This window comes from Salvelinus sp. IW2-2015, linkage group LG15, assembly GCF_002910315.2.
Source record: "Salvelinus sp. IW2-2015 linkage group LG15, ASM291031v2, whole genome shotgun sequence".
In the NCBI taxonomy this organism is placed as follows: domain Eukaryota; kingdom Metazoa; phylum Chordata; class Actinopteri; order Salmoniformes; family Salmonidae; genus Salvelinus; species Salvelinus sp. IW2-2015.
This window is the reverse complement of record NC_036855.1, coordinates 46616602-46644310: the sequence shown is the minus strand read 5'-3', so window position 1 is coordinate 46644310 and position 27709 is coordinate 46616602. Positions and strand designations below refer to the sequence as shown.

Below are 27709 nucleotides of genomic sequence, written 5' to 3'. Positions count from 1 at the left end.
GACACCAAGGAACTTGAAACTCTCAACCCGCTCCACTATAGCCCCGTCGATATTAATGTGGGCCTGTTCGGTCCGCCTTTTCCTGTAGATCAGCTCCTTTGTCCTGCTCACATTGAGGGAGAAGTTGTTGTCCTGGCACCACACTGCCAGTTCTGACGACCTCCCTATAGGCCGTCTCATTGTTGTCGGTGATCAGGCCTACCACTGTTGTGTCGTCAGCAAACTTAATGATGGCGTTGGAGTTGTGTTTGGCTATGCAGTCGTGGGGGAACAGGGAATACAGGAGGGGACTAAGTACACACCCCTGAGGGGAACTAGTGTTAAGGATCAGCGTGGCAGATGTATTGTTGCCTACTCTTACCACCTGGGGGCGGCCCGCCAGGAAGTCCAGGATCCAGTTGCAGAGGGAGGTGTTTAGTCCCAGAGTCATTAGCTTAGTGATGAGCTTCATGGGCACTATGGTGTTGAAAGCTGAGCTGTTGTCAATGAACAGAATTTTCACATAGGTGTTCCTTTTGTCCAGGTGAGAAAGGGCAGTGTGGAGTGCGATTGAGATTGTGTCATCTGTGGATCTGTTGGGGCGGTATGGGAATTGGAGTGGGTCTAGGGTATCCGGGAGGATGGTGTTGATGTGAGCCATGACAACAAAGCACTTCAAGGCTACCGACGTGAGTGCCATGGTGCTATAATCATTTTGGCAGGTTACCTTTGCTTCCTTATGCACCGAGACTATGGCGGTCTGCTTGAAACATGTAGGTATTACAGACTCGGTCAGGGAGAGGTTGAAAATGTCAGTGAAGACACTACACGTCCTGGTTTTCCGTCTGACCCAGAAGCTTTGTGAATGTTGACCTGTTTAAAGGTCTTGCTCACATTGGCAACCGAGACCGTTATCCCAGTCGTCCGGAACAGCTGGTGCTCTCGTGCATGCTTCAATGTTGCTTGCCTCGAAGCAAGCATAAAAGGCATTTCACTCGTCTGGTAGGCTTGCGCCACTGGACAGCTCGCATCTGGATTTCCCTTTGTAGTCCTTAATAGTTTTCAAGCCCTGCCACATCCGACGAGCATCAGAGCCGGTGTAGTAGGATTCAATATTAATCCTGTATTGACGTTTTGCTTGTTTGATGGTTCGTTTGAGGGCATAGCGGGATTTCTTAAAGTGTCCGGATTAGTCTCCCGCTCCTTGAAAGCGGCAGCTCTAGCATTTAGCTCAATGCGGATGTCGCCTGTATTCCATGACTTCTGGTTGGGATATGTACGTAGAGTCACTGTGGGGACGACGTCGTCGATGCACTTATTGATGAAGCCAATGACTGAGGTGGTGTATTTTTCAATGCCATTGAATAAATCCCGGAACATATTCCAGTCTGTGCTAGCAAAACAGTCCTGTAGTTTAGCATCCGCTTCACTAGACCAGTTCTGTATTGACCGAGTCACTGGTACTTCCTTCTTTAGTTTTTGCTTTGCTTGTAAGCAGGAATCAGGAGGATAGAATTGTCGTCAGATTTGCCAAATGGAGGGCGTGGGAGAGCTTTGTATGCATCTCTGTGTGTGGAGTAAATGTGGTCTAGGATTTTTTTTCCCCCTGGTTCCACATGTGACATGCTGGTTAAAATTTGGTATAACTGATTTAAGTTTGTCCTATCGTGATTTAGGAGAAACTTAAATCAAAGGTTGACATCGCCCAACCCTAGTTGAAGGACAAATAGAACAAATTGTGACCTCTATTTTAGTACTGATTGAGATTCTGTGAAAATGGCTCTCTAAAGTCAGTGGTGTGTTTTAGGGATGCATTTCCAGGTAACTCGATATGCTTTGAAGCTCTATGGGATTAGAGGAATGATCACACACAGAATCTGTGACAGATCTGGACTTTGCAGGGGATTACGGAACTGTCTTAAACAGCGGAGATCTCCTGCTTTGCTTCCTCCTTTTTCACGATCTCTCTCCCGTCGTACATAGGCATTCCTGTATTTGGATTGTTTGCCCACTAAAGCTATTCTATCCCTCTTTCCTGAAGACTCCTCTTATTCTTTCATCCTTTTCTATTTGGAAATAACTACTTCCCACCAACTTCCCCCCAACATCCTGCCAGTTGTGGTCATGCCCTTCACAGCGGTGCTAAAGAACGTTTGCCCCTTTCAGGCCTTGCTGTTTGGACCCTGGAGAAAAGGGAGGTATGGCGGTCCAAAGATATAGTGTCCCTGGTCTGAAAGAGGAACTACAATGTCTCTATTGGTCCCGGGCTGGCGGGAGGTGCGCTTGAGGTGCCCCAGAGGAGTGTTTGGCATTCCCCTCCTGTTTTGTGAGTGTTTGACAGGTGAAATAGTGTGGGAACCACAGGGAGGGTTTTCGTTAAAATGCTTTTTGTTGCGCCTGTCGGGGATGTGGAGGTGCGGAGTGAATGCTCAATAGCTCTGTAGGAGCCAGCGGTGAATGGACAAAATGGCCTCCAGTGGTAACTTCCTGTGTCTAAACTGTCCTCTCTCCGGAGCCTTCAACAGAAGGGGCCAAGTGAGGATTGCAGTGATATAAGGGGAGAATTAAAATAAGTAATGGTTGTTGTTGATGCCAGGTGTGTGTGTGCCCTTACCCGTGTGTGGGTGCCTTTGGTTTTGTGTCTCCTGGCTTGGCCTGGTTGGGAGAGCGCCGTGCTAACAGATTAGCTACACGTTCCACACAGACAGTGTGTGGTCGGTCACGAGTAACTCCTGCACTGGGGGAGAGATGTGAATGTGGACCATCATGATCCATACAGCCAACTCTGCGTCCACACTCTAGGCCTAGTTGATTGTTTTCATAAATTAAAATCGCACATTGGGCCTCATCGTAAATCAACCTTGATGTCATTATAGCAGCAATGACAATTATGTTATTAGTTCTCTATAATATTTCTCGCTCGTTTGCTCGGTCCAAACCTTTGAGGCAGCAGAGGACTTTTCACAGGATCGGGTAGGGGGGACAGATGGAGCTTGTGGGGGAGGGGTGGTCATCCACTTTTTGACAATTTGGGAAATAGGAGGGTCATTTGGGGTCCTGAGAACCCCGAAAAATGTGAGGCGCAGCTTTCTCATAGTCTCTCCTTCCTCTATTCTCCTGTTCCTCCTTTCGATTCAGTCTGTTTTCCTCGCTATTGCCAACGAAAGGCAGTGGGAGCAGGGAGAGAGGGGAAAGGGTGGCATAGGAGAGCGAGTGGGACATGGACAAGGGAAAGGAGAAAGAACCAGTGAGGAGAGATACGAAGTGAGAAAAAGAAGGGGGAGGGTGGTGGTAGCAAAGGAAGTCGTTTTATTAACTATGATACTCTGATGGAGTGAGGTATGAGGAATGAGTAATATGGGGCTTTTCTAGCTTTGGGTTGTTTTAAGAAAGAGAAGGAGAGCTAGAGGAAAAAAAGAGCGAAGAGAGGGATTGTTCGGAGTGAGTGCCTAGCAAGGGCCATTGTTCATCCCTCCCTTTTCAGCTAAAGGAGACAGGAGAGGTTCACACACCACTTTCAGGCATCCCGCTGGGCACCCCGGAAGGGGGCCTTTGCAGCCGGTAAAGAGGGCTCGGCCATACGGATAAATCACACTGAATGGAGGGGTCTGTGGTTTCTGTTTTATTCTCTTTCCAAAAAGGAGCCAGAGAGAGAGAATTCAACCACAACCACAGGTTGTCCGCCTCGGTTCTAGCATGGTCTTGCCTTCAAGTCAACAATTTAATGTGGGTTTTGTTGTTGTGTGTCTCACACGTGCAATTTTGCACGTTTGAGTGTGTGCGTTTGTGACTCTTAAAACCCACACCAATCAATCTTGAGCTACTAAGTGTCACATCATCTGTCTACAAAACAGCCATCTATTGTCCAACTTAACGCACTGTGAAAACTGTTTTGCAGACAGAATGAGTCGCCCTAAAAATCTTCCCTGGCTGAAACACGTGTTTGACCCAGGCCCAAACTCTTCTAGGAACTACTACAACTTCTAGGATGTTGTTCTCCAGTGTCTGGAGAAAGGACAGTGTGACAACATGGTGGATATATGACAAATTGGTCATTGTAAGGTGGCGTCTTATAGCCAGTCACATTCTGCTGAGCGGTCTTCTTCAGAGCAAGACTTTCCACAGACAGGATGTGTGTGTGTGTGTGTGTGTGTGTGTGTGTGTGGTGTGTGTGTGTGTGTGTGTGTGTGTGTGTGTGTGTGTGTGTGTGTGTGTGTGTGTGTGTGTGTGTGTGTGTGTGTGTGTGTGTGTGTGTGTGTGTGTGTGTGTGTGTGTGTGTGTGTGTGGTTACTCAAGTGTTTGTGTATGCGTGCTTGTTTTAGACAGATTATTTTATAGGTCAGTGTTGGACTGATAGCAGTGCCCTACTGTAAGCCATACATAAAGCCCCGCCTTATCTCAGCTCACTGGTCACCATAGCAGCACCCACCCGTAGCACGCGCTCCAGCAGGTATATTTCACTGGTCACCCCCAAAGACAATTCCTCCTTTGGATGCCTTTCCTTCCAGTTCTCTGCTGCCAACGACTGGAACGAATTGCAAAAATCAGTGAAGCTGGAGACTCACATCTCCCTCACTAGCTTTAAGCACCAGCTGTCAGAGCAGCTCACAGATCACTGTGCCTGTAAATAGCCCATCCAACTACCTCATCCCCATACTGTTATTTTTTTTGTTTTCCTTTGCACCCCAGTATCTACTTCCACATTCATCTTCTGCACATCTATCACTCCAGTGTTTTAATGGCTAAATTGTAATTATTTCGCCACTATGGCCTACTTATTGCCTTACCTCCCTTATTTGCACACACTGTATATAGACTTTTCTATTGTGTTATTGACTGTATGTTTGTTTATTCCATATGTAACTCTGTGTTGTTGTTTGTGTCGCACTGCTTTGCTTTATCTTTGCCAGGTCGCAGTTGTAAATGAGAACTTGTTCTCAACTGGCCTACCTGGTTAAATAAAGGTGAAATAAAAGTAAAGAAATACAAACTCTACTCATATTGGCAAACTCCATGTCGTGAACTCCATGTCGTGAACTAATGTCTTATTGTTATGGAACATGTGGACTCGCTGACTCTTCTACACAATATCTACATGGCCATTCTGCACTTTTCATTACAAGCCATTAGGGATGGGTATTTGAAATTATTTAGCTATTTGAATAATATCCTGCATTTTCTCCCAGATATCCAGATAGGAATGAAGAAAAATAAAATGCCACAACAGCAGACACTGCGCAGTTGTTTTCAAGGGGGCTATATCGGTAGTCTTTGGCTAACAGTAGCCTAGGCTAACAGCAACAGTGAAAGAGCGGTCTGATGTTTAAAAATACGTTTTCTGGCGAGTGTTTTGCATTGATCTGTGTCAGGTCTTGTGGACCCTCCATTGGTGCGCGCCTGTACTAGGCTAATTGCTATTTAAAGTGGGGGAAATAGTATACAGTTGTCAGGGCTGACTGGAGGGCTAAATAGGCTATGAAAGTAAAATGCCTTTTCATGGAAAACGCAACCCATATCCTGTAGCCCATGAGCGAGAAAATGAGCTTGAAAATAATACAACCACTTTGTGCGTCCTCAGTTCGTAGGCTACTTACAGTAACTATAAACGATGTACTGTCAAAGCCACGTGACATCTTAAGCAGCAGTAGCTCAGAGCGCCGTACATAAACGTTGAATTTCATTGAGACAAAGCTTTTGCATTGTTAAAATAGGCCTACAAAAATGATTTACAAATGAATATTAACATCCGTTCGGATATCTGGATATTCTATTAACCATGCCCATCCCTAGAAGCCATTGAGAATAGACAAGATGCATTCCAGTTATTAGTTTTACTATAAATGTTTGAACCCTGTAGATGGCTTTCTTTATGGCTCTAATGGTGGATATTGGATCTGTGTGGGTCTCCCTATTTGCTCTTTTCATCCAGCCTCACTCTGAGCCCATAAAGTGAGTTACAGCTTGCCTGGATGGAGTAATCCCATTTTATTACACATATCCCTTCAGTCTGAGATCACATTCACAGGCTGAGAGTGACTGGCTTGGCCAGAGGAAGGATCTGTCAACCCACACTGCTCCTAGAGGCTGTTCAAGAACACTGTGCTTTCCAGTGTTCAGAGCTAGTGAACAACTGGCAGGTATAGGCAAGGGACGTGTCTCGATAGCCTAAAGTAGCCTCATCATCTCGTCGTTTCCTTCATGTGTGCTGACCCACAAAGACAGGAAAGTGGAGCAAGGTATAGTGGGGTCATGCCTACTGGATGCACCAACTGTACATACCCAGGTTATTTTATATCAGTACAATGAAGGAAAGGAGAGTAGAAGAGGAATCAACTAGACTATTGAGATGCACCCAGACTATTCTCCAATCATCAGTCAGAAAGGAATACTATAATTTTGCCATGGCTCTCTCCCTATCGCTTTCCAGTTCTACTCATCTTTCACCTCATTCTTGTTTGATTCATAGCTGGAGTGGATTTCACTCTGTTAGCATGTGTACTCATTTTCAGGGTCCGTGTCTGAGGCAGGGGGATTGGGTGATCGATAAGGCACAGAGAGGGGCCCTAGTCTCCGAAGAGGTTTGGGTTGCACATAGAGGTTCAGAGGCTTGGCCCAGACAGGAGGCTTGTATTGTAGACTACTGTACTGGATCTTGTGCTGGACTGGACTTGGGCCAGACGATAGGGTTACACACACATACACACAGCTAAACACTGTGGCTTCAGCAGCATTCCTTGTATGCTGCGGAGAAAGACCGCTGGAATCAGAATTCCCCACCCCAAACATCGGTCACGGACGCACGCACACATACACACATAATGTTCATACTCAGCTAGCCAATTCAGCCAAGCCCATCTCTCTGTCTCCTTCCTCAGCCAAGCCCATCTTTCAAGCCCATGCCTCTCTCTATCTCTCTCCTGGGGGGTTGGGTTACCGTTTGTGTGTGTTGACCCTATATTACAATGATCAGCTTTCCAAGATCCTGTGTGGGTGTGGACGTGCGGGTGCTGGCTCTGCTGTAATTTCCCCATACATACGCTCATTTATAGTAGTACATTAGAAGGTAAATTGGGTGCTGGTGAAAGAAAACAGGAGGTAGTAGAAATAACTTTTTTCTTGACTTGTAGTACCACCAAATATGAAATAGCCAATTCTAGAATAGCCCATTATGTGTTAGTGGACTGCTGTAGGTAGTGGTAGATTGTGGGATGGGTTGTTTTTTCCCTGGAGGACCACCTGTCTAGCTCTGGCCATGCCGAGGGTCCTATGGGGTTCTACGCTCATATACACACATGCACGCCGGAGGTCACACACACACACACCCCAGCGTTTGGCAGCAAAGATGAAACCCTCACTACCTGGAAGGAAGTGAGGTTTTGGCTTACCCCCCACACTCTCTCTCACACACACAGCCAGGTGAGCTCTTATCTCTCTCTGATTGTTGTGTTCTGTCTGTCATGGCAGTGCCTCTGAAAGACCAGTGCCACAATGCCTGGCTGGCAATGAATTGTGGGGGAATGGCGTGTTCCCTTTTAAGATAAGTACCTGGAGAGGTTTCCGTCATCTAGTCTATTTATTCAGGTATTGATCTTACAATCGCCTCTAAAGATGGAATCCACATTAGGGGAAACAGCGCCACTGTTTGCCCAGCACCTTTTATTGTTTTTGTTTTGTTGACGAAACAACGGTGAGGTGTCGTGCAGCGAATAAAATAAAGAAATTGCAGTGCATATTCTGCTGTTCTATCGTGCGTGCAATGATGTCGGAGAAAAAAAGTGTTTGTTGTTTTCAATAACTTTGTTGTAATAGCCTATCCCAAACGGACGTGGCAGTTTCACCATTAAGGATTACAGTTTAGACACATTATTTTAGAAATGTTTCGAACCCCCAAAAATTATATTATTCAAAGGTATATGATAACTGCCAAAATAATGGAAACACTTAAGTAAATGTGGGATACAAAGTCTATTGAAAGCACAGGTGTGGTTCCTGAGTTAATTGAGCAATTGACTTAAAGATGGCGCCGTACTGAATGGCTGTGTCATTTCTTACAACCAACAACAACTTTTGAACATCAGATCGGCAGTTACTTACCACAATACTAGTTTCAACTTCGACTCATGCCTCGCCCATGGCTCTTTCTGTAATTCCATCCCAATTTTCGGGCTACCCAAGAGGAAATGCCGACCGTACAAAGGCAAGAGGGGGGATTCTAGCGAGATTAAGGCAAAAGGAGAACAAGCCATTCTACTCCCTCCATCTTATCTCCATTCACTCAATAATAAGATGGATTACCTCCGATTGCGGATTTGCTACCAACGGGACTCTCGAAACTTCAATATTCTCTGCTTTTCCGAAACATGGCTCTCTGACAAGATACCCTCTATGGCTATCCAATGGATTCTCTATTCACTGTGCCGACAGGTCAGTGGAGTCAGGGAAACAGTGCGGTGGAGGTGTCAACCCATTTGTTCACCTGTCTTGGAATACTTGATGGTTAAATGTCGACCCTTTTACCTCACAGTGGAGTTTTCAGCAGGACAAGAAATATAAGCTGGCACTTAACGAACTGTACGAGGCTATAACCAAGCAGGAAAACATACATCCAGAGGCTGCTTTTCCAGTTGCTGGCAATTTTAATTCTGCATCATTAAGACACGTGATGCCTGAACTTCCATCAGCACGTCTCCCTCGCCACTAAGGGCGATACATTCCTAGACCACTGTTATTCTACCCACAAGCAAGCATAAAAGGCCCCCCTCGTCCGTCATTCAACAAATCAGATCATGACTCCGTACTCCATCTTTCTGTTTACAAGCAGAAGCTCAAACAGGAATTGCTCATGACTCGCTCCGTTGAGAATTGGTCTCCAGAATCAGATATTATCCTATGGGACTGCTTTGTTAGCGCTGATTGGAATATGTTTCGGGACAACGCCGATAACATCGAGCGAACAACCTCATTCACCGGCTTCATTAGGAATAGCCCCTCTCTTCTTTGTCCCCAAGCATACTTCCAAAGTTGTGGCAAAATGGCTTAAGGACAATGAAGTCAAGGTATTTAGTCAAGGACCTGACCTCAATCCCATAGAAAATTTGTGGTCAGAACTGAAAAAGTGTGTGCGAGCAAGGAGGCCTACAAACCTGACTCAGTTACACCAGCTATGTCAGGAGGAATGGGCCAAAATTCACCCAACTTATTGTGGGAAGCTTGTGGAAGGCTACCTAAAACGTTTAACCCAAGTTAAACAATTTAAAGGCAATGCTACCAAATACTAATTGAGTGTATGTAAACTTCTGACYCACTGGGAATGTGATGAAAGAAATAAAAGCTGAAATAAATCATTCTCTCTACTAATATTCTGACATTTCAAATGATTAAAATCAAGTGTTGATCCTAACTGACTTAAGACATGGAATTTTTACTAGGATTAAATGTCAGAATTGTGAGAAACTGAGTTTAAATGTTTTTGGCTAAAGTATATGTAAACTTCCGACTTCAACTGTATGTATATGTGAACAATAAAATTTGATTTGTTTTGAAGGAGACCCAACCGTGATCTGCCAACCATTGCCTCTCTACCAGACGAACTCAATACATTTTATGCACGCTTTGACAATAACGTTGTGCCGTGTGTGAGACCCCGAAGATTGGGTGATCTCGCTCTCCGAGGCCGTTGTGAGTAAAGTCTTTAATCAGGTCAACACTTGCAAGGCCGTGGGGCCTGATGGTATTCAGGGCCACGTTCTCAAAGCATGTGCAGAATATCTGGCAGGTATATTCAGTCATTTTAAACCTCTCCTTGTCCCTGTCTGTAATCCCAACATTTTAAGATGACCACCATCATTCCTGTTCCCAAGAACTCTAAAGCTTCATGCCACAATGACTACCACCCTGTAGCACTCATCTGTAATCATGAAGTGCTTTCAGAGGCTGGTTATGGCACACATTAACTTTACCATCCCAGACACTCTAGACCCACTCCAATTTGCATACCGCCCCAACAGATCAATAGACTACACAATCTTAATTGCGCTGCCCTCACCCACCTAGATAAAAGGAATACTTAAGTGAGAATGTTTCTCATTGACTACAGCTCAGCGTTCAACACAATTTCCCCTCCAAGCTCATCACCAAGCTTAGGGCCCTGGGACTGAACACCTCCCTCTGCAACTTTAATCCTAGACTTCCTGACGGCCGGACCCCAGGTGGTGAGAGTTGGCAACATCACTTCCTCCACGTTGACCCTCAACACGGGGGCCCCTTAGCGGTGTGCCTAGTCCCCTCCTGTACTCACCCACAACTGCGTGGCCACGCACGACTCCAACACCATCATCAAGTTTGTTGACGACACCGGCAACGATGAGACAGCCTGCAGGGAGGAGGTCAGTGACCTGGCAGTGTGGGCCCCCATCCTCATTGACAGGGCTGCAGTGGAGCTAGTCGAGAGCTTCAAGTTCTTCAGTGTCCAAATCACTAAGAACATAAAATGGTCCACATACGCGCACAGTTGTGAAGAAGGCACGACAGCGCCTCTTCCCCCTCAGGAGGTTGAGAAGGTTTGGCATAGGCCCTCAAATCTTCAACAAGTTCTACAGCTGAACCATTGAGAGCATCTTGACTGGCTGCATCACTGCTTGGTATGGCAATAGCACCGCCCTCGATCACTTGGCGCTACAGAGTGTGGTACAGACAGCCCAGTACATCACTGCGGCCGAGCTCCCTGCCATCCATGACCACTATATCAGGTGGTGTGAAAGGAAGGCCCGGACAATCGTTTGACTACTACCACCCTAGCCATTGATTGCTCTCTCTGCTTCCACACGACAAGCAGTACCAGTGCATCAAGTCTGACACCAACATGCTCCTGAACAGCTTTTATCCCCATGCCATAAGACTGCTATTTAGCAATCAAAATGACTACACAGACTTTATGAGTTGACCTTATTTTATTCTTGCACTGTCTTTTCACATTCACAAAGCCCTACATCCAGGCTATATTACAACCGGCCGTGATTGGGACTCCCATAGGGCGGCGCACAATTGGTCCCGCGTCGTTCGGGTTTGACCTGTGTAGGCCGTCATTGTAAATAAGAATTTGTTCTTAACTTACTTGCCTAGTTAAATAAAGGTAAAACAAAAATAAAAGCACACTGTTACTCCAATACACATACAAACACTCACTCCATCATTTGCTCACACAAACAGAATATGCACATACAGTTATACTGACCCACTCACATACAATCATCATACTCTGTTTATCATATATCCTGATGCCAAGTCACCTTACCCCTATACATATCTACCTCCATCACTCCAGTATCCCTGCACATTGTAAATATGGTACTGGAGCTGACTGACCCTGTATATAGTATGCTTACTTACTTTATCATGTTCTTTTTATATATTGTGTATTTTTTCTATGTATTGTGTATTTTTGATCTACCTTGTTGTTTTTAGTATTACATTGTTATTGATTACTGCATTGTTGGGGTTAGAACTTGAAACCAAGGTATTTCACTGTAATTGTGCATGTGACATATACAAAACTTGATACATTGAAACAATTAACATTCCATCATGCTTCGAGTCATATATAAAAATGCTGGGCAGGCCATTATTTTGTCTACCTTGGCTATGCCCCCATAGGATGACAATGCCCCATCCACAGGGCACAAGTGGTCACTGAATGGTTTGATGAGTATGAAATTGATGTAAACCAAATGCCATGGCACTCTCAGTTACCAGATCTCAACCCAGTTGAACAAATGTGGAGCAGCGCCTGAGACAGTGTTTCCAACAATACACCAAATGATGAAATTTCATGTGGAAGAATGGTGTCGCATCCCTCCAATAGAGTTCCAGAGACTTGTAGAATCTATGCCAAAGTSCATCGAAGCTGTTCTGGCATCCTATTAATACACTTTATGTTTGTGTTTTCTTTATTTTGGCAGTTACCTGTATGTCTATCCACAGCTATTACTGTTCACTCATATGGTTTGAGTTTAATGAATCCACTCAACTTGTGGTTTCATTTTCTCTCTCTCTCTCTCTCTCTCTCTCTCTCTCTCTCTCTGTCTCTCTGTCTCTCTGTGTGTGTGTGTTCAAAAACACACGTGAGTTTGTGTGTGTTTTTGTATTGAACCCTGTCATTTTATAGGTCTTCTCAGTGCAAGTGGCCTGTGCTGTTTAAAGCATGTTGACAAATGCAGGCTCTCTCATGTGGCTCCATGTGACATGACTGCTCTGCCAACCCTAGACACAAGGCTCTAATTTAGTCCAACATAAACCCTCACTTAGAAAGCCATTCATATAGACCTGCATATACAACCCTGCTCATGGAAACCCATACACACTCATGTAAATTTAGCATAGATTCAATTGTTGATCAGCATGCACCAACCCAAATGAACAGTATTAGTTACGACCCGATCAAGTCTAAGAGGAGTAGTGTCTGTGTGAGCGTGTGTGTGTGTGTCTGTATGATGCTCCAGATAATTCCTTGTCTGATCTAGATTCTATGGGGTAAGAAAGGAACAGTGTTTTCAGGCTTTCTGTCTTTGTCATCAGTCATTAGGGCCTTAGTTCTAGCCTGGTCCATTGTTCTATGTGTCTGAAAGGGACAGGGACTGGAGACACTAAGGAGGGACCACACGCCTCAGGGGAGAGATTAGAAAGAGAAGGAGCCAGACATTTTTTTGTCTTTGTCGTGTTAGAAGCTTTTGGGAAGAGAGGGTGGGAGAGAATGAAGGAAAAGAAAACAGAAGAGAAGGATGGGGAGAGAGGGAGAGAGGAAGGGATAGAGGGAGAGAAATGAAAAGAGAGGCCATTAATTTAGTGCTGTGGGAGGTTTCTGAAGGTTAGTGTGTGTTTGGTGCCAGGCTCTCCTGGGTTGACTGATGCCTTTGTGAAGAGGCCAGGAACCAACCACACACACACACACACACACACACACAGTCTTTAACTGAGTTCAAAGAGAGAGAGAAATGGGAGGCTTTTTTCACTCCCTGTAATGGAACCGATTTGCTGAGATTCATATAAAGTTGGGGTATTTTTTTTGTTGCTTAATATTGTTTAGTGCAGCCTACTACACACACTCTTGAAGGCTCTCAGTGGAAAACATCTCACACACACACTTCACCCATTTCTCATTGAAGCTGTCAGCCTCTTTCAAAGGGGCTAAAAGCATCTCAGGAGGCATCGCAGCCTCACTCTCATGTCCATATGCAAGCACACACACACACACACACACACACACACAAAACGGATGGGTACACACTCTCACTTGCGTACAGTGTTCACACAGAACGCCTTAACATATGGAAGCCAGTAAAATGAAGGCCAGATATATGTATTGTACTACTTTAGCACAAGACTGTGGTTCAGCCCCAGCAGGGGGGGGGGGGGGGGGGGGGGGGGGGGGGGGGGGGGGGGGGGGGGGGGGGGGGGGGGGGGGGGGGGGGGGGGGGGGGGGGGGGTGAAACCATATCCATTGCACACACACACACACACACACACACACACACACACACACACACACACACACAACACACACACAATCACACCAAACACACCCACAAACACACACATCCTTCTCTGGTATGCGTAATACCATTATTTGGTGTGTGTGTGTTCAGGATAGATGGAGTGTATAAATGCACCAGTCTTGGCTACCAGGCTTATAACATACAGCTCATTGGGTTTATGACAGTCAGACTACATGAGTGAATGAGGCTGCTGAGGCTTTCATAAGCATATCTCACAGCTCTGCTATGGCATATTTTCCTTCCGATATATTGATCTTGATATGGTCTGTGCTCATAGGTGCAGTAGGTAACAGTTTTTGTTGTTTGTTATGGTTTGACTCAAGGCTGTGTTAGCCTATTTAACTAAAGCAGTGGTGGGCATACTTTTTGGCTCGAGGGCCACAGCTCTTAGGGCTGGTTTCCCGGACAAAGATTAAGCCTAGTCCCAGACTAAAAATCTATTTCATTGGAGATTCACCATTGAACATGCTTTTTAACACAGGATTAGGCTTAATCTGTACATGGGAAACCAGATCTCAGGCAAGGTTACTCATCACAAGAGGATAGTTCACCAAACCACCTCTGCTATACAAGCATGTCCTCTAAGTGTATTCTTTTAGCATTTTCCTAACCCGGTTCCGTCTTCTCTCTGTCTCTTTCCAGGCGTGTTGGGCAGTGCGGAGTGTTCATGCGGGCGCAACCACTTCACGTGTGCAGTGAGCGCGTTTGGGGAGTGTACATGTATCCCGGCCCAGTGGCAGTGTGACGGGGACAACGACTGTGGAGATCACAGCGACGAGGATGGATGCAGTGAGTTACACCTAAATATCTCCATTTGTCTTTCACTTTCGCTTGACGTCCTTTACTATATTTAGTACAATATCGAAATGTGCCACATCATTTTTTTGCTGTTGGGTGTAAATTAAATTTGGTGTCAGCACAGCTAGTACAAGTGGCTATACAGGCCTCATACACATTTTATTATTGTACTAGTCTTAGGACACATCGGCCATTTTTTTTTAATCTTTTGGAGTTTTTTTCCCCTTCAAATCTTCATAATTTATGCTGGACCTATATYTACAAAAGGCAATATTTTTTCAAAATCCACACACACGTGCACCAAACACACACACAAAAAACGATTTGGTGCCAGGCTCTCCTGGGTTGACTGATGCCTTTGTGAAGAGGCCAGGAACCAATATATTGCCTCTTGTAGATATTTGTCCAACCAATCTGTATACCAAATTATTAAAATCGGATCATTTGAACATGTCTTTCATGACTTTGAAAAAAAAAAAGACCCTCAAATGTTGATGTCCCAWGTGTCCAGAGTCTAAATTTTGTACAATATGGAGCAGTAATTCACGTACGCTTTGAAGAATATAAACAAGAAAATCGTCAGATTTGTCCATCAGTTAGCATGGAGGACAAATTTCCATTATTGCCATTTTAAAGTACTTCTCATCTTGACTCTGAAATGTGTTTTGGTTGGTTGTTTGTGCGTGTTGTCCAATAGATGTGTCTTATAGTTTGATACCTAGCTCTGTGGTCGTTGACCTCTGTCGGAGGAAGTGAACTGGATTATAAATTGCAACTCCATACAGAGCGTAAATAAACCACCCCGGGACTTCCCCATGACCAACTCCCATGTCATGACTGTTGAGTAGCTCTATTCAACCTCACACTCTGTAAAAGTTAGCGTCTGATGTAGCAGGCCAGTTACACCTATCCAATCTTTTGCGGTTACACCTTTGAGATTGACACTGGGGTTAAGGCGTCTAGGGGTTAAGGGTTGTCTCTGGGCAGGGTGGTAGTCTCTAGTTCAGGGGTGTCCAACTCCTTCCATGGCGGGCCGAGTGTCTGCTGGTTGTTGTTATTTCCTTTCAATTTGTGTCCAATTAAGACCTAAGACAACCAGGTGAGGTGAGTTCTTAAGTAATCAGTGACCTTAATGGACAAATCAAGTACAAGGGAAGAGTGAAARGCTGCAGACACTCAGCCATCCATGGAATGAGTTTGACGCCTGTGCTCTGGTAAATCCTTGTTCATACGGCAAGCCTTAATGCTCAAATCAGTTTTGTTTTTCAAATCTGTTTTGGACTACTGACTGTCCAAACAGCAAGTTAAAAGTGACCAAATCGTATTTGTGTGTGTGTTCAGACAGCAGTCATTTGCTGACATAGCTATGCTAGTTGTCATGGTAATGATTGGTGTGCGCGCAGTGGTGTARGCTGATTGGTGGTGGTGCTTGTGTTTCCTATCACTCAGAAGTTACTGTATGTAGCAAGCTAAGGTGGCAACAATGACTGCCATGGATGTTTCCCAGTTGCTTTAAATGTTTTAAATCATAGGGTAAGAACACTTTTAAAGCCTCAAAGGAACTTCCAAAACAAATCATTTTTGGCTAGCCACAGCAGTCACCTAGCTAGCTAGGTASCCATTAAGCTTTCTAGCACATTCACTAAATTGTTTGTAAACAATTAACAAGCTAGTTTGCTACCACATGTTCTTTTTAAACTGTCAACAGAGTAGCTAGCAAGCAACAAGATATGAAGGTGGTTTGAAATGTGACATGAAATATCAGATTCCATGTGCTTTTTGGATGTTCAGACTGCAGGAAAAAGAACAGATTTGAATCGGATATGCAAATAAATAGGATTTGAGTCACTTCAAAACTGCCAATGTGAACACTGCTTTAGATGGCCAAATGATGGCACTAAAACTGTTGAACAATCACATGATATGTATTTAGACTGCTATCAAGGTTTAGTTAGGATAAAGATGTGTGGTATATTTTGCTAGTCAAAATCAGATTTTTGGCTTGAGAGCTGTATTTATGGTCTCCCGAGTGGCGCAGCGATCTAAAGCACTGCATGTTAGTGCTAGATGCGTCACTACAGTCCCTGGTTCGATTCCGGGCTGTATCACAGCCGGCCGTGATTGGGAGTCCCATAGGGCTGCGCACAATTGGCCCAGCGTCGTTAGGTTTTGGCCGGGGTAGGCCGTCATTGTAAATATGAATTTGTTCTTAAACGACTTGCCTAGTTAAATAAAGGTTAAATAAAGGTTAAATAAATAAATGTGTGTCTTCTACTTCCACCAGTCAGTGACATCCTCTTTAAATACAGCTGATCTTATCACCCTATACCGCAGCTCCACATTGGCACATAGCACTGAGTCATTCAGCCAATCATTGATCTCATTGGTTCCATATGTACCAACCTAGTCCAGGTGGAGTCAATATGCACCTGGCCTGGCTGTGACCGGGTCACTGAAATGAGTGCCATTGGGTCAGAAATGGAGAACCATAACATTCGGTGGTCCACTCTGACTGTGTATATTCTCTGTGCTCACTAACGGATGCTTGAGTGACTTTTGGCCTCTGCTAAGCGTTCAGAGGAGCACTGGCACCAGAGCTGTTGGTGCTGATGTGTGTGCGCATGCGTGCATGTTTGTGCGTGTGTGGTAATGCATACAGGTACGTGTGTGTGCACATTTCCTCTCATCTGTCCACCTCTTTCCCAGTAAGGAAGGGATGAGGGAAGTAATTGGTGATGCCTTGCCCCAGGCACTAAGCATTATTGATCCCGGCCAGTAGAATCAGTGTGGAGTCTGATCACTCACTATACTCCCTCCGCTGGTACTGAGATCATTTAAGCAGACAGTAGATATTGGCCTTTTCAATTAGCCTTCTTCAATCCATTTAGTCATGTCTGATCGATCCCGGGAAGATCGCTTATTGTGATCACTTTGTGAGGCTGGCTTGAGGTAAAGCTGCCCATAACCACAGTTCTAGGATCAGTTTACTCCTATCCAACACTGAACCCATGTGCCCCGTTTTTGACAATGCATATCTGTTGCACTCCAAACTCACATTAATAAAGTAGGTGCTGAGGTTTGTCTATGACAAACATATAGGGTAAGATATGTCCCTGTCCGGAGACAACCCCTAGGCATGTGTAGATATGAATTATATAGTTGTGTACAGTTGTGTACATATGCAATATGGAAATAATGCATTAAAAAATAAATCCAAAATGTTATTGACAAAACTCAGAGGGCAAGGTGGAGCTAGCTACAATCACACTGCTTACACTTTTCCCCATTATTTCAGATCCATTTGAATTGCCCAAGGAAGTAAGGGCTATGGGTTGTTTCTAGACATGCAAATAATGATGTTCTTACTTTCAGAGAGAAGGCAGTTAAATAGAATGCAGATCAAATGGCATGGGGTTGTGGGTAATGGAGGAAAGTGTAGGTCATATGATCCGAGCCTCCATTGCACACATTTAATTAACTCTGAGCGCTTGTGGAGATGGGCTTAGAAAAAAACAACGTTGCGACTTTATGGTTTTAAATAAACATTCTCAAAACAGGGCAAATAATTGGATTAATCGAGTCAGTTTCTCTCAGGCTAGGGCCACAAATGAATTACATGACATGTTGCAGTAGCATAGGGGATACTGTTTGGCTGGGTGAATTATCTGAATGATCACACACACATGGAATTCCATGATTCAGCTGTAGGGTGTAGACTGTGGCTGAGTGCATCCTAACCACACACACACACACACACACACACACACACACACACACACACAGTCACCCACACACACACCAACACACACACACACACACACACACACACACACACACACACACACACACACACACACACACACAACACACACTGCAGTGGTTTTACTTAAGTGTGTTGCTGATAGCCCATGAGGAGCCAGTCACAATTTATATCAATTGAGCAATTTACAGAGAAAGCAGAAATACTCTGGGCTGGAAATGGCATGCATAGTATATTTTCTGTGCAGAAGTGGGTGTGGGTATGTGGTCAGTTTGTGTCGGAGTATTCCATGTAAACCTCCTGATCTAATTAAGGTCTGGAATTTAGAACACCAGTGTGTGTGGTGTGTCAAATGAAATCAAATGAAATCAAAGACATGGAAATCAAATGAAATTGTCACAAAACATGGTTAGCAGATGTTAATGCGAGTGTAGCGAAATGCTTGTGCTTCTAGTTCCGACAATGTAGTAATAAACCAACGAGTAATCTAACCTAACAATTTCAAAACAACTACCTTATCACACACAAGTGTAAAGGGATGAAGAATATGTACATACAAATATATGAATGAGTGATGGTACAGAACGGCATAGGCAAGGTGCAGAAGATGGTATAGAGTAGCTATATACATATGAGATGAGTAATGTAGGGTATGTAAACAATATTAAAGTGGCATTGTTTAAAGTGGCTAGTGATACATTTTTTGACATCAATTTTTCCAATATTAAAGTGGCTGGAGTTGAGTCAGTATGTGTTGGCAGCGCCACTAAATGTTAGTGGTGGCTGTTTAACAGTGAATGGCCTTGAGATAGAAGCTGTTTTTTCAGTCTCTCGGTCCCTGCTTTGATGCACCTGTACTGACCTCGGCGTTCTGGATGATAGCGGGGTGAACAGGCAGTGGCTCGGGTGGTTGTTTGTTCTGATGATCTTTATGGCCTTCCTGTGACATCGGGTGGTGTAGGTGTCCTGGAGGGCAGGTAGTTTGCCCCCGGTGATGCGTTGTGCAGACCTCACTTACCCTCTGGAGAGCCTTACGGTTGTGGGCGGAGCAGTTGCCCTACCCAGGCGGTGATACAGCCCGACAGAATGCTCTCGATTGTGGCATCTGTAAACGTTTGTGAGTGCTTTTGGTGACAAGCCAAATTTCTTCAGCCTCCTGAGGTTGAAGAGGCGCTGCTGTGCCTTCTTCACCACGCTGTCTGTGTGGGTGGACCAACACCARTGTGTGTGTTTCTGTCTGTCTGTCTGTCTGTCTGGACAGGGTGGCCCATATAGTGTTTCATTCGAGCACAGGGACCAAGGGACAGAGTGTTTATGTGTGTCTGGGCAAATGTTTTGATGCCAGATGAATAGGTTTTACAGTAACTTTTTTCAACTGGTGGTGCTACTGACTTTTTCAGCTTGTGGCACCAGCACATGATTTAGTTGCACCAATTTGATTTATATATTTTTTTAAATAATTGATAATGACATGGCCTGTGTCCCATAATGTGCCTGCATTCCATACAGAACCAGGCCAATAATGAATAGCCATCTTTTAAATTAGGATGCCCTCATGTTCTAACATTGATTTAGATAGATTTACTGTAAACAGCAAAGCAAGAGATTGTTAAAATAAAGTGCAAAATGTATTTCTCGCAGGTTTCAAAGTGCCATGAGTTATTTTCTGCGAAATCATCTATAAGGCAGAATTTGAAAAAACAAAACTTGATATCAAAACAATACCACGGCAAAACAATTACAAACAGGGAGGAGGACTGTGATTTCCCTCAATTTGTCAGGTTCTCAAAATCACCCTTAAATAAAAAAATAAAAAAATAGAACATTCAATTTTTTTTGTTTTTCTAAGTCCACAACAATGTTTAAACCACATCAGGGGACAATTTTTGAGGTAACGGTAACCCTTTAATCCAGGTGTGCACCAAACAGCCTGTTGTTTTTGGCTAGCGGTGTTTCAGTAGCACACTTCTGATGGAGTTTTCAAAACAAGTGGCCACTGGATTGATGCAAATAATCATGATTCTTATACCACTTCCTTATGCCATTTAAACCAGCGTTTCTCTCATGTTCTCAGCTTTCTTTCATTGACCAGTAGCCAAAGGCACAATAGTCATATTAGCAACCCATGCTAGTTGATCCATCTTTAGATCTCCCCTCTCAAAATCCCTAAGGGATATTTGCATCTCGCACATGTAACCTCTCACATGTGTGGTGCGCTTTTAAGAACGGTGTTTTCCCTCTAATTGCATTTAGAAACAGTTGAGCGTGTAGCCTACTGCAGTGTGCGCATTGCTGCGCTTATAATGTGAAGAAATAGTTTATCAACATATTAAGCTAAACCTTCTGATCTGYTGCATCAGCCTCATTTGCTTTTTTTTTTGTAGGCTACAGTGGTTGTATGAATTTGGGATCTACGTCGCACAACTGTGCCAGAGTCTGTCTGGAATATTTCTTTCTTGCACAGAACAACAAGCTGACCAATAGAATAAGTCAACTTTTCTACTATGGGGGATAGTAGATTGACATAAGCTAGTGATTTTGCAGTTCGTTACTCATCTTGTTGGCTGAGGAAAAGTAAATGTGGACAGTTCTTCGAACATCTTCAAGGTGCGCCTCGGAATTCGATAAGGGACTCAGGTCGTTGCATCCCGATGTGTCTGTCTTCACTTGTACTTCGGGCGCTGCGAGGCCTGTGAGAAGGACCCGATCACGTGACGGGCATTAGTTAATAAGAATTGAGATATCTGAGAGAGCCATGTGAGTGAGAGGTGCTTCGGAGCACGACGATTGGCAGAAGGGAATTATAATTATCATATTCAGCCCAAGGGCACAAATGTCACTTTTGCTGCAAGGCATGGATTTTTTGGGGGGGCCTTACGGCCACACAAGATGCCGCCGGGAAATTGGAGGACTGTCGTTATCTTTTAATTACCTTTCCATCTACTAGGGTATCTGTGGGAGAGACTAAAACCGTCAGCATGCTTCAGTTCGGCTGGCACCTAGCCAAAATGAACGAGTGTGCTTGCGTACTCCCTTAAAAGACAATCACTTGACAAATGAGAAAAAAGTGGCAGTAGTACTGTTTTGAGACGCCGAAGCCAGTTTACACGTCCTCAAAATAGTCCGAATTAATCTCCGATAACTTCAGAAATGTTGACATTTTACAGTAGTGGTGCAATTTTACATCTAACTACGATGTTTGGTGCAGTATTTCTCAAGGGGAAAAAATGTGCATGAAAACGAGTCGTCTCTCGTCGAATGACAACAAAGACTTTATTGAAGAATCSCTACCAACGAAGGGGTGTAAACTTCAGTTCCGATCTTCGGCTTGCCTCCAGAWTTTTTTTTTGTGTTCCTGAACTGCCCAAAAAAAGCTCACGAAGTCCAAAACAAACAAAAACGTCACAAAATGTTGTCATAATATATGCACAAACTCTTCCGAACTGTTTCCGCTGGGAAGGATGCGGACGCCTTAAGGATCCAGGTATAGAAGTTTTAGGATGTAGGACTCAAAACTGACCKTGTTCAGTGTGGATGGTATCATCTTAGAGGTGGGACAGAGGGAGGGGTCGTGGAAATTCATACGGAGAGAGTCATTTCTTCAAACAATCATCTTTTTTTAATAGTGATTCATTATTGCAATAATGAGGCTGGTCGACCCCACACCCTTGCGTGTTGGACCGAGTAACCCAACCTTTACACAAATGCAGAGTACTATATATAGCTGACACTAAAAATGCTTCGTCATGGTTGGTTCCACCCCTCCCATGCAGACAAAGGGGCATCATAATGCACTCTGGGTTCATCCGCTCATTATCTGCACGGGGTTGTTGTCTTAACCCCACCCTGGCTTAGTTTCCCAGTTGCAAGGATGCTTCTGAGACAATTAGGGATTGTTCTACTCCTAAGCTATCTCTTGTAAAAACACATCGTCTATGTAATCTATGTAGTCTTTAACTCATTTTTGTCATCTCAAGCCATCTCTAGTGACCATACACTCAGATTAGCTGCAGGGAACTAGAGTGGAGACCATAAAAACACAGACACTAGTAGGACAGAAATGTCTTACTATTAGTTAAATATGAATTGATAACCATTAATATAGAATAAATCAGGTAAATACAGAATTGTTCTATCACAGTAGGAAGGTGAAAATKACGTTAGAAAATGCACTTAGCAGCCGTCAAGTCTTCCTCTGAACCCCACATGTGGATGCCAAGTAATTTTTATGGAGCGGACCTCTGTGGTCCTCATGGGGTGTCCATCAATGTGCATGTTGAAAAACAGTGTGTGTGTCTGGTTATGTGTGTTTATGCTGTATGTGTGTGCTCATTAAATTGTAGGGCACAGCTTCTCATAGAATGCCTTTGGGCTAAAGCTCTGTTGGGGGTGTGTTCGCTGGAACCGGACAAAAAGAATTTCCTCTCTCCACGCTTCACTCCTCCCCATCAAAGTGTGTGTGCGTGAAGGTGTGTGTATGTTTGCTCCACTCCTATGTCTGATGTGTCAGTACAGCTGTGAAGCGGGCTTAGAGGGACGGGAGAGGGCAGCTACACACACACTAAAGAAAGCCTGGCAAGGTTAAACCATATGAATCTTCTATTGCACATACTGTAGGTGTAATGGACATTATAAGAAGAATAGAGAGGGAAGAGATCGATGGCTGGATATAGAGAGATGACAGGGTGAGCAGGAGAGATGGAGGGACAGAGAGAGATGACAGGGTGAGCAGGAGAGATGGAGGGACAGAGAGAGATGACAGGGTGAGCAGGAGAGATGGAGCGACAGAGGGAGATGACAGGGTGAGCAGGAGAGATGGAGGGACAGAGGGAGATGAAAGGGTGAACAGGAGAGATATAGAGATGACAGGGTGAGCAGGAGAGATGGATGGATATAAAGAGGGAGAGTTTGATGAAAGTTAGTTATGTCTGTCTGTAAGTGTAGTCTATCCTATTAGCCATTCCTTCCACCACTTTCTCCTAAATATCTATCTTTTCTACATTTCCTTCCTTTTTGAGGCAGTCTCTTTTATTAGTTTTCCATCTCTTTCTTTCATCTCTTCCTTATCCTTTTCTATTGGACTTTTCCCCCCATCTGATCTGCTCTCCTCCCTCACTTCAATGCTCTACCTCACATCTCTTACCTTCCTTCTATTCTTTATCCCTTTTTCCCCTCTCTCTCTCTCATCACCCTTCGGTTTTCTCTGCGCTGGCCAGCTTAGATTCAGGCCAGCGGGACTTGAGCTGGTACACACAGACACACACACACACACGTTTCTGGTAACCTCCTGCTGAGTTGAAAGGCTCAGGTTCTGGGGTGGGGGGGGTTGTTGTTTGTCTACTGAGGTAGCTGGTGGGCACGGGCTGTAAAGGAAATGTGGTAGTGATTGAAAATGTGGCTTGAGATATACCCACCACCACCTCCGAGTTTTGTGCTTGTGGGGAAGTTTTTACCTGAGGGGGCGTCCCCCCAAATTAAACTTTACCCCCCCACCCACCCAATAATCCTCTGTTCTCACCGGTCCTAGCCAATCAGAGACGAGTTGGCGGGGGAGCGGTTGAACAGCATGAGACAAGAACAGGCCTTAGAGGAAGAGATTAGAACACCACTCCCTCCATCCCTCGCTCTCTCCTTCCATCTCTCTATCTAGAGGGAGCTTTTCATCCAKTCCACATTATATCTGCCTGCTCGCCAGGGGGGGACCTGCAGTGACAGAATTCACTTTATTCTCTTTCTTTCGCTCTGAGGCCCTGTTTCTCTCTCATTTCTATCCCTCAGTAGTTTGGTTTCATCTTTTCATTTCTTCCTTCTCTCTCTCCTTTCAATCTCTCTCCCACCTCTGCTTTTCRTTCCCTCCCCCCATCTCTCTGTTTGCGTCCAGACAAAACAGCATAATCCTCCAACTTTCTCGCTCTAGCTGGGGCCCACCGCCATGGCCCTCTTAAGGCACTGAGATCCAATCTCCTCTGCCCTCCTTCCTAAATATTTACTCCCTGACTCAAGGATCGGGTAGAAGGGACACGATAAGTGAGTTATTGAGGAGAGACAAAAAGAGAAAGAACTCATTGCTTTTGGCTTTTCTTTAACAGCAGGCTTTTTGGGGGGAGCTAGAAACAGTGGGGCCGAATGAAGCTGGACTTTATTAAAGAAGTCTTAGTTTATAGGGGTAGTTTTGTGGTCTTTATCAGGTTCATCCACACATACACAACATGGCCAAAAGTAGGTGGACACCTGCATGTCGAACATCTCATTCCAAAGTCTTCGGCATTAATATGGAGTTTGTCCCCCCTTTGCTGCTGTAACAGCCTTCACTCTTCTGGGAAGGCTTTCCACTAGATGTTGGAACATTGCTGCGGGGACTTGCTTCCATTCAGCCACGAGCATTAGTGAGGTCTGGCACTGATGTTGGGCGATTAGGCCTGGCTCGCAGTCGGCATTCCAATTCATCCCAAATGTGTTTGATGCTGTTGACGTCAGGACTCTGCGCAGGCCAGTCTAGTTCTTCCACACCAATCTCGACAAACCATTTCTGTATGGACCTCGCTTTGTGCACTGGGGGATTGTCATGCTGAAACAGGAAAGGACCTTCCCCAAACTTTTGCAACAAATTTGGAAGCACAGAATCGTCTAGCATGTCATTGCATGCTGTAGCACTAAGATTGCCCTTCACTGGAACGAAGGGGCCTAGCCCGAACCATGAAAAACAGCCCCAGACCATTATTCTTCCTCCACCAAACTTTACAAGTAGCATTCTCCTGGTATCCGCCAAACTCAGATTTGTCCGTCGGACTGCCAGATGGTGAAGTGTGATTCAGTACTGACTTGTTGAAAAGGTGGCCATCCTATGACGGTGCCACATTGAAAGTCACTGAGCTCTTCAGTAAGGCCATTTTACTGCCAATGTTTGTCTATGGAGATTGCATGGTTGTGTGCTAAATTGTCAGCAACAGGTGTGGCTGAAATAGCACGAATCCACTAATTTGAAGGGGTGTCCACATACTTTTGTATATATAGTGTAGGTTTAGTTAGTTGTGTTGTATTTGGATCACGAACTCACACACATACAGAGATCTGAACAGGGCCTCCCTCATTTAGTACGGCACTTGTTTTTCCAGAGAACTCTTTAGCCATTCCCTAATCGCAGAAACCCAGAACAAAAATATTGCGTAATATTTCTCAGATGCTCGATTTAAGTTCTGGGGGCAAAATGAGAAAATATACTAGAACGGGGAACAGAAGCAGGGCGGTACCTCCACCCCACTCTCCTTGCAAGTTTATTGGCCAAATGTCCCCTCYCTTTCTGAAATTCGAAAGATGCTAAATCTGATTTGCAGCAACAATTTGTGCTTTTCAGGAGGGACTATTTACTGAATAATTCTGTGATGGTTGCAGTCCACAAAGATGAAATGGCATTGAACCAAATGAATAAGATCCATTGATTTAGGTTGAGGTGCCGCTAGTCCAGTTATACTGTACAAAAGACTGCCAGTTCATTGAAAAGTTTGGTGTCTACAAGCTATGAGTCCCCACTATAAAGAGAAAGTCTGCTACAAACCACACTCAATCTCAGACTAGTTTCTTTCCTCAGCTGTGCCACTTATAGTGTGGGAAAATGTGTATTTTTCGGGAACTTTTTAAATGCTATTTACAACAAATCGATTGCTTATTTTTCTACCAAACTATTGGGATAGTTCCACAACTATTTGAAGACAAACCTTTTACAATGTTTCCATTGTGTATGGTCATCTGTGACATTTTTTTCATTGGACCAATGAACGAATAGTTTGGTTTATATGTTATTGTCTTGCTTCTATTGTACTTTGTTGGTAATTGTCCTGACATTTTTGCTGTCTCCTCACATACTTCTGGTTAACCTTAGTGTCAGTGTCAGACACCTGACAACACTTGACAACAGATTGTAAACAGTGCAGTGTTATTTGTGGTCAGGTGTAGTTACAGACTGTGTGTGGGGGTAAGATTTTCTTTCAGTATGATCTGTAAAAGGGTCATGTTTTATACAGTGGTTCCCAAACATTTTATAGTCCTGTACCCCTTCAAATATTCAACCTCCAGCTGCATACCCYCTCTAGCACCAGGGTCAGCGCACTCTCAAATGTTTKTTTTTTTGCCATCATTGTAAGCCTGCCACACACGCACACTATACGATACATTTATTAAACATAAGAATGTTTAATAACACAAACCGGCTCATGGGAAGTGACAAAGAGCTCTTATAGGACCAGGGCACAAATAATAATAATCAATAATTTTGCTCTTTATTTAGCCATCTTACTTCTAAAACCTTATTTGTTCATCAAAAATTGTGAATAACTCACCACAGGTTAATGAGAAAGGTGTGCTTGAAAGGATGCACATAACTCTGCATTGTGGGTTGTATTGGAGAGAGTCTCATTCTTTTTCCACACACTGTGCCTGTATTTAGTTTTCATGCTAGTGAGGGCCGAGAATCCACTCTCACGTAGGTATGTGGTTGCAAAGGGCATCAGTGTCTTTACAGCGCGCTTTGCCAAGGCAGGATACTCTGAGTGCAGTCCATTCCAGAAATCTGACAGTGGCTTCTGATTAAATTCTATTTTCACAGCACTGCTTGTTGCAATTTCGATGAGGCTCTCTTGTTCAGATATCGGTAAGTGGACTGGAGGCAGGGCATGAAAGGGATAACGAATACAGTTGTTTGTGTCATCCGTTTCTGGAAAGTACCTGCGTAATTGTGCACCCAACTCACTCAGGTGCTTCACTATAATCACATTTGACATTGTCCGTAAGCTTGARTTCATTTGCACACAACAAATCATACAGTGATGGAAAGACCTGTGTGTTGTTCTTGTTAATGCAGACAGAGAAGAGCTCCAACTTCTTAATCGTAGCCTTAGTTTTGTCCCGCACATTGAATATAGTTGCGGAGAGTCCCTGTAATCCTAGATTCAGATCATTCAGGCGAGAAAAAACATCACCCAGATAGGCCAGTCGTGTGAGAAACTCGTCATCATGCAAGCGGTCAGACAAGTGAAAATTATGGTTAGTAAAGAACACTTTAAGCTCGTTTCTCAATTCAAAGAAACGTGTCAATACATTACCCCTTGATAACCAGCTCACTTCTGTATGTTGTAAAAGTGTTACATGGTCGCTGCCCATATCATTGCATAGTGCAGAAAATACACGAGAGTTCAGGGGCCTTGCTTTAACAAAGTTAACCATTTCAMTGGAGTGTCCAAAATGTCTTTCAATCTGGCAGGCATTCCCTTGGCAGCAAGAGCCTCTCGGTGGATGATGCAGTGTACCCAAGTGGCGTCGGGAGCAACTGCTTGCCCATGCGTTACTACTCCACTATGTCTCCCTGTCATGGCTTTTGTGCCGTCAGTACAGATACCAACACATCTTGACCAACAAAGTCCATTTGATGTCACATAGCTGTCCATTACTTAAAAAATATCCTCTGTTGTACTGGTTTGCAGAAGAGGATGTCTTCCTTAATTGACCCCCCATAAACGTAATGGACATATACCAGGAGCTGTGCCAGGCCCGCCACGTCTGTTGACTCATCCAGCTGTAACGCATAGAATTCACTGGTTTGTATGCGAAGCAGTAGTTGTTTCAAAAC

At 44.3% G+C, this 27709-nt stretch overlaps 1 protein-coding gene across 1 annotated transcript in view; it reads left to right on the top strand.

Moving 5' to 3' along the window:
• The window catches only part of LOC111973984 (low-density lipoprotein receptor-related protein 4-like), a 255830-nt gene that overhangs the window by 78896 nt on the left and 149225 nt on the right, over positions 1–27709 (top strand). The window contains 1 exon segment of the mRNA XM_024001464.2: positions 14172–14318. Within this exon segment, the coding sequence (XP_023857232.1) occupies positions 14172–14318 (147 nt within the window).